Source organism: Micromys minutus, assembly GCF_963924665.1.
Source record: "Micromys minutus genome assembly, chromosome: 8".
NCBI lineage: Eukaryota > Metazoa > Chordata > Mammalia > Rodentia > Muridae > Micromys > Micromys minutus.
In genome coordinates this window covers 13559413-13567236 of record NC_137977.1, presented here as the reverse complement: position 1 = coordinate 13567236, position 7824 = coordinate 13559413, and the positions used below count along the sequence as shown (strand labels likewise).

General features: G+C 44.7%; 1 protein-coding gene across 26 annotated transcripts in view; it reads left to right on the top strand.

Moving 5' to 3' along the window:
• Nucleotides 1-644: 644 nt before the first annotated feature.
• Nucleotides 645-7824, top strand: part of CELF4 (CUGBP Elav-like family member 4) — a gene marked incomplete at both ends in the record, with an annotated part of 273049 nt that continues 265869 nt past the window's right edge. For all 26 annotated transcript variants that reach the window (XM_080919929.1, XM_080919928.1, XM_080919924.1 and 23 more), the window contains one exon: nucleotides 645-930. In XM_080919929.1, the coding sequence (XP_080776055.1) occupies nucleotides 645-930 (286 nt within the window). The remainder of the gene's footprint in view (nucleotides 931-7824) is intronic.

Sequence of the window (7824 nt, the reverse complement as noted above, 5' to 3'; positions counted from 1 at the left end):
CCGCGGGGCCGCCGACGGGGGAGGCGCACGAGGCCGGCGCCGCCCCAGCCTCCCTGCCCCCGGCCGCCGCCGTGCGCCCCCCAGCGCGCCCACTCCTGGCCCCCGCGCTCCCCTCCTCCTACCGCGCGCCCTCGCCGCCCCCACCCCTGGTCTGGCAGGGAACTTGAACTGGTCCAGCCTGTTTAAACCGAAAGGACAGAGATCCTGTCTGTTCAATGTAAAAAAAAAAAAGAAGAAGAAAAAAAATCACATCAGACAGAGAGAGAGGGAGAGAGAGAGAGAGAGAGAGAGAGAGAGAGAGAGAGAGAGAGAGAGAGAGAGAGAGAGAGAGAGAGAGAGAGAAGAGAGAAGAGAGAGAGAGAAATAGAAGGAGAGCCCAGAGCAGAGCAAGGTGTAGGAAACCAAAGGGGAGAGAATCCGAGTGTGTGAGTGTGTGTGTGTGAGTGTGTGTGTGCGTGTGTATGTGAGTGTGTGTGTGCGCGTGTGTGAGTGTGAGTGTGTGAGAGAGTGTGTGTGCGTGTGTGTGTGAGTGTGTGTGTGTGTGTGTGTGTGTGTGCGTGTGCGTGTGTGAGCGCGAGCGAGCGAGTGAGGGAGAGGAGCGAGAGAGTGCGAGCGAGAAAGAATAAAAGGAAAGATTTTTCTCTATGTATATAAAGATGGCCACGTTAGCAAACGGACAGGCTGACAACGCGAGCCTCAGTACCAACGGGTTAGGCAGCAGCCCGGGCAGCGCCGGGCATATGAACGGATTAAGCCACAGCCCGGGGAACCCGTCGACCATTCCCATGAAGGACCACGATGCCATCAAGCTGTTCATTGGGCAGATCCCCCGAAACCTGGATGAGAAGGACCTCAAGCCCCTCTTCGAGGAGTTCGGCAAGATCTACGAGCTTACGGTTCTGAAGGACAGGTTCACAGGCATGCACAAAGGTGAGAGCACCTTTCCCTCTCAACTTTGCCGGGGAGAAGGAGCGGGCGGGCAGCAGACTGGCTGGCCAGCGACTGGCAAGCAAGAGACGGGGCGAAAGCGAGCCGCGGGCGGGCGCCGAGGAGGGAGGCGCTCCGGCAGAGAGACCGAGCTGGGATGTGTGGGGAGATGTTCACCGGGACAAGGCTGGGTTTGAGGCGAACAGCCGATGGAAACGTTGTCCGTAGAGAGGGCAACAGATACAGCAGATTGGAAAAAAGAAGGGATGGGGTAGCAAATAGGGCTGTGGGTTTGGATCTAGAAAGATTGAGATGGGGACAGCTGCCCCTGGGAAGCCCAAAAACTGAGCGGACTGGCCGGCGCTCAGCTGCCCGGGATCTGGGGTGCTGTCCGTCGCCGTGGTGCTGAAAACACTACAGAAATTGCTCTCCTCTGCTTGGGCCAGAAGAGCAGAGTGCAGCCGTCTAAAAGGGAGAGGGGTAACAAATTCAAAGAGATATTTTATTTTGCTATCAATTTAACAGTAAACTCTTCCTAACAAGATGTGTTCCTCAGTAGTCTGGTTGTTGTGGGACTGGTGAGAAGGTGCTGGTTTCGATATCTGGAAAGATTGATAAAAACCCAAGGCAAGAATTAGCAAGGAAAGAGCCATCCCCTGGGTGGAGTGAGGGGTCTAGAAAACCTGAACAATCCCCTTCCCCGGTGAGGCTGGGATTTTGGAAATAATATTATGCATGCAAGAGGTGCATTTTGAAAGGTAAGCCTTAATTTATCCCAAACTCACCATACTGTGAGCTTTATAGTACATTATTTCTCCCTAGAAGCAATAACTGTTAGTGAGTGCCATGGAAGGTGGAGACAGGATAATCAAAGAATTAAAATCTAACAACTTTTTAGGAGCCTGGTCATGGGATTGTCTGCAGCCTGCCTGTTTTCTCGCTGTTTTATTATCTTTAAGGCAGAGCCCCAAATGAGTTCAGTTGTAGAATGTGTGTGGGTGTCTTGTGGGTGATGAAATTAGCCCAGTGCTCTGCTCCCTAACAGTAATGTATAGGATGTGCACCAGGGATTAATCGGTGTTGGAGTTGTGTGGGCAAGTTAAATGCTTTCTGAGAGAGATTGATGGCCAGGCAGGGAAGGAGTACGGAGCTAAGGAAGTTGTAGGGATGTATGGACATTCCGTTTTTAATAAACAGTAGTGTGAAGAGTCACGGGAGATGCCGTGTTAGAGCTGGTGATTTTGAAGATGAAAACACACACATACACCCACCCCCACACAGGCAGCAGCCTCATCTTTGGCCACAAATGGGCTATGAGCATAGCTGATCCTCCGGCACATTAGGTGCAGAGTGCGGAGCTGAGTGGCTATCCAAGCAGCTGAGGGTTTTCACTACCACAACCACCCTCATTCCCCAGCCCTCCCTCCATGAGAATACTAAACAGAGCTCCAAAGTCCTCCTAGTTGGAGTCCCAGAGAGCAGTTTTTATTGGCTTTAGCATCTTCCAGCTTGCATGCTGAGGAGTAAATCTTAAAGTTAATGACATGTTGAGTAGCACAAAGAACACAGCAGAATGGAAATATACTAGATTTGTTGGTGTGAGGAGAGGGGGCCTGCCATAGAGAGAAAAAGCAACCTTTATCCAATATGGAGAAAATGTCTGTTCAGAAGAGAGATTGGAAGGGGGAAGGGGGAGGCAGGCTTCAAAATAATATTGGGAAAAAGAAATGTCTTTGTAGTTTTTCCCTTTCCAATCAGACTCTCTGGAAGCTAATCAAGGTTTGTATCAAACCTTTGTCATTCTAATAGGTCCTCGGTCTTAAAAATAGTAATAATAGAATTTTAACAGCATGGAGGAGGGAGGCTGTCCATCTTCATAATCAGTTCTTGTAGTAATTTAGTATTTCAAAGTTTAAAAAAAAATCAGAACCTACTAGAGGCAAAGACAGTTGTGAGGAGCTGGGTGTTCAATAGGCTCCACTGCTCTATTTACAGTGCAGATAAACTTTAACATTATTCCATGTTTTCTCCTTAGTGGCCCCCTGCTGAAGCCAACACTTTGTTTCTAGTGCAATTCGAACTCTCTTATACTATAGTAAAAACATTTTTATCATTTGCATCAGGAAGCTACATAAGGTTTAGCACAGACATATGTGCACACACACACACACACACACACACACACACACACATGTATGTATAATGTACATGTTTATACAAGATTCCTAGGACAAGCAAAACTTTATTTTCCAAATAATTCTTCTCATAGACTGGCTCTGTCTGTGACAAGCAGGACTGATGGCTCTGATATACTGAGTGTCTCATTGTCCCTTGCCTTTCACAATTTGGGCATATATTTTTCCTTATGAAAGGTCCTGCTTCTCTGTCCTGATTTTTAGCATTAGGGTTGGGCCACCACATCCCTAATAGTCCTGAGAAGCTCTTGGAGAGGTGTACGCATACAAGCATTTCTGAGGGCTGGTTTATTCAGCCCTAGCAGAGTTTGAACTCCTACTTCAGTGATACAGTCTGATTTATTAGCTAATCTTGATTTAAAAAAAAAATAAGCCTCTGGCCACCTTTAAAAAATTACTTGCCTGCCATTGGTGATAAATTACTCTTAAGTAAAAAAGCATGATGAGACTTGAAGGATGAAAGCTTCTACATCTTCCCAATCTCTAAACTGACAGTGTGAGGCTAAGGATAGAACCATGCCTTTGTTAAGCCTGGTTTCAGGGCATATTTGTGGTCTTTTCTCCCCCTTTCCTGAGTGTTTAACTTCTAATGAATCATGATGGGATGTAATCAAGAGACCTAACAAGACACTGACCTCCATTGTGGGTGGCATGTGTACAATATCAGTTCTTAACAATCAGTAAAAACTAAATGATATGTGTGAGAAATCAGGTTGGGTATCCATTTCTTGACCACCTACCATTTCAGGTAACTACAAAAGAGGAGGAGCTCCAAGGGTTAATGGAATACCTGCCATGCGTAGAGTGCACCTTAAAAGGCAATTACTCCAGTCAGATTGGGAGTCCATGGAGGGAGTGGGTGGGTGTTGTGCAACAGCATCATCCCAACCCCCATATCCAGAAAAGGCTACTGGATCAGGAAGCAGCAAATAGCAGCTGTGGGGCGAAATAATTACTGTAAAGGTAAATTTGCCCCCTGGAGACCAGCAAGCAATTGGTGGGAAGGGGATCTGTGTGGTGGGCAGAGAGAAAGAAAGAAAAAGGGCCGAATCAAAATTCAAAGAAACAATACACACCGAAGAAAGCCCACTGCAATGCAAACTCCCGCTAACTGGAAGCTTCTGTTCTCCCCAATTCGAAACAGTTTTGGAAAGATTGTTTTTACAGGCTCCAAAGAGAAAGACATTGTAGTATTGATCAAACAAGAGAGAGGCCAATTCCCGGGATAGCAGCAGAAATGAGCTGAAGGCCAATTTCACCCTGTTTTGTAGAATTTTTCTTTCCTGAAAAAGGGAACAGGTCACCCACTTTCTCATTTTCCTTTTACTTCTCTTCTATTCTTTTTGTTTCATAGTGAACAGAGATAATGACTGAAGGTATATAAATACACATGCATATCCACACTTATGTACACATGTGAATACATGTGCACGTGGGTATGCACACACACACACACACACACACACACACACACACACACACATCACATACGAATAAGCCAGAAATCCATTCATAACTTTGGTTCTTTCTAGCAAGATAGGAGGCAGCAAAGACTGAGTTACTGAAATACATAAAGACTAGTGCTCTCTGGATAGTCATATTATAATGCATTATCTTTGAAGTCACTTAAGTCCAATTTAAGTGGTATTTAGTATAATATTTATGAATTAATGTAATCTAAACATAGGGTTGTCCCCAAAGGTTTAAAGTGCCTTTACCACTGATGTGTGCTTGTTCTGAGAGCCTGCGATACATTTTAATCTAAACAGCCAAGTTCCCAGAAGAGTCCCTCTTATTATCTGATCAGAACAGCTCTGAACCTGAGTAGCTACTATGCTTTGAGATTTTTTACCTACTGCATGATCAAAAATCTTCTCTGGTGATAGACTGGTGTTAGGGCAGGAGCTTCAAACCTAGGGCCTACTGCTGAGGGATCACCAGCCTCCCCTACTCTCACACTCTATGCAGAAGAAGGATGGGGACTAACAGAACCTCCTGTGGATTCGTCCCCAAGGAGGGCATCGTGAGAGGAAGAAATGAAGGTTATGGTTATGTTTTGGTAGTCCTTAACCATCTTCACAAAATTACACTTCCTATTCTCATTTAAAGACACAAGGATTTTTTCAGAACATCAAATTTCAAACCCCTGATTTTAGCCAAAATGACTTTAAAAAAAAATTACTGTGTTTATAGGTGAATTAATACTGTAAGGAACTATTTAGTTTCCATTTTCAAAGTGAGTTTAAAACAGAAAAACTGAGTATCAGCATGTGTGTCAGTTCAACGAAAATGAACTTTTTTAAATTACTTTGAAAAATTAAAAGTCTGTTTTGTCCAGAGAAAATAGTTAGATTACTTGTTACACACTTACAAGTGCTAAAAGAAAGGTTTACATTTTCGGGGAGAGGAAAAATGGGAGACCCAGAATAAGAAAATTAAAATATTCTAAAATTTTCACACGTGTGCGCGCGTGTACAGGCACATACACACACAATGAGCAGTAGCAATCATTTGGAGACTAATGGATGTTGAAGCTACATTAACCATTTAAATGCCTTCAGATTTCAGATGCCAATGTGTCTTATTTAAAAGGAAAAGAAAAACTAGTGGAATAATTGGCTTATTTAAAAGACTGGTGGTTATTTATTCTTTGAGTATATTTTTATTTATCTTTAAAATGGATGCTCTGCAAATCAGCTCACAGACAAATTAGCATGCACATGTGCACAAATATTCATCGATGTACAAAATGGTTAACTACATTCCATATATATGAAAAGAGAGTCTGGGCTACATTTCATTTCAGCTCAACAGGGAGGTGCTAACATGTGAACCAGCCCAGTCTGTAATGCTAATTCCAGGTTGTATTGAAAAAATCCCCTTAAAGCTTCCTTCACTCCTTCTGCTGCCTCTTCTAGTTGACCTAGGTTTGTGGCTTCTCAAATACACAAACACACAAACACACACACACACACACACACACACACAGAGAGAGAGAGAGAGAGAGAGAGAGAGAGAGAGAGAGAGAACCAAGGCTTTTCTTGAATGAAGTCATGACTTGAAACAACTAGAAAGTGCATATTAAGTTTACAAGCCCATAAACAGCCATTAAGAAGTTCTCAGTTTTTTGTTTGTTTGTTTGTATAAGAGTCAGGTTGCAGAGATATTACTGTGATATACAGGATCACCATTACTGTGATTAGTCACTGTCCTCATTGCTCTCGGTAATAAACCAGAATAGGACAGAATGCCTGCGAAGACAGCCAAGACCAACCTCATAGTTAAGAAAAGAACTGACCCCAGCTTTGCCTGAGACAGTCTTAAGGAACACACTACCTAGATCACAACATCCATGTCCTTGAAGGAGGGTCATGGTCCAATTTGACCAAATAATCTTACTTGAGAAGGGTTTGGGGTGGTGTGGGCGTAAAGAAGAGGGAAATGCTACAGTGAGTGGGAGCCGACACCGCAGACAGAAATTTTAAAAAGCAACACTACAGAGTTCAAATGGCAGCTGGAACCTGGGTGTGCTGTCTGACCATGTGTGAGAGCAAAGTGGCTTCTGAGCTCAGGAGGGAATCCCATGTGACATTCACAAATAACCAGACAGAAAGTGTGAACACTAGTGTGCTTGTGAGTACCAGAGGATGGGGTGTAGGAAGATGCTGTGACCTGTGTGGGTGTTGTATGAATGTGTGTGTGCACATGGACAAGAGTGTGCACACACATATGCAAAGGGAAGAGATGGTAGAGATAAGTAGCACAGAGAAAATGTGAAGGAAGAAACACCAGGAGGAGAGTAATAGAGAACAATCTAGAGAGAAGGGCTGCCCTCAATTTTCTATACATCATCCCCCTCAGAACTTGTGGCTTTGGTTTGTCAGTGCTCAGGTTGCACTGTGGAGGTGTGCTTCTTTTTATTTGGCTAGTTTTTCCACTCAGAAGTCCATGTTTGGGAGAGAATCCCATCATCATCCCCCACCTTTCACTCTTTGAAGTCTGGCCTGCTTCTCCTCACCCATTGACTCATTTTAGAAACGACCTTCAATCTGGGATCTGAGAAGGCAGCCACAGAGCCCAGCTCTCTGCAGGACTAAGTCTCCTCACCCACGGCTTCCCTACCACACACACAGCCCCTGGCATCCCAGCCTACTTTCTTGTCATGTTCTCTCTCTCTTTCTCTCTCTCTCTCTCTCTCTCTCTCTCTCTCTCTCTCTCTCTCTCTCTCTCTCTCTCTCTCTCTGTGTGTCTCTGTCTCTCTGTGTCTCTGTCTCTCTGTGTCTCTCTGTCTGTCTGTCTCTCTCTCTCTCTCTCTCTCTCTCTCTCTCTCTCTCCTCTCTCTCTCTCTCTCTCTCTGTCTGTCTGTCTCTCTCCCCCTCTCTATTCTTTCTCCACTTGACAAGTTCAGTTAGTCCTAACAGGCCCTCTGAGCACTGAGCTGCATTCTCTCTAAATGCAATCAGGGTGTGGTAGACACACAGTTACCCTCCTTTTGAGCTCTTTATAGCAAGGAAGCACATTCCTTTCTCCATGACCCCTTAATTCCATTTTTTCTAAGTCTTTTAAATGCATGGTCTCTCCAAAAATGACAGAAAGAATTGTCTGGTCCAATCATTTGTGAGTCTGGGACAGTGATCGCCCTTCCCTCCTGGCTCATCTATGGCCCCTACTTTGTCCATTACATTTCCTCTCTCTCTCTTTT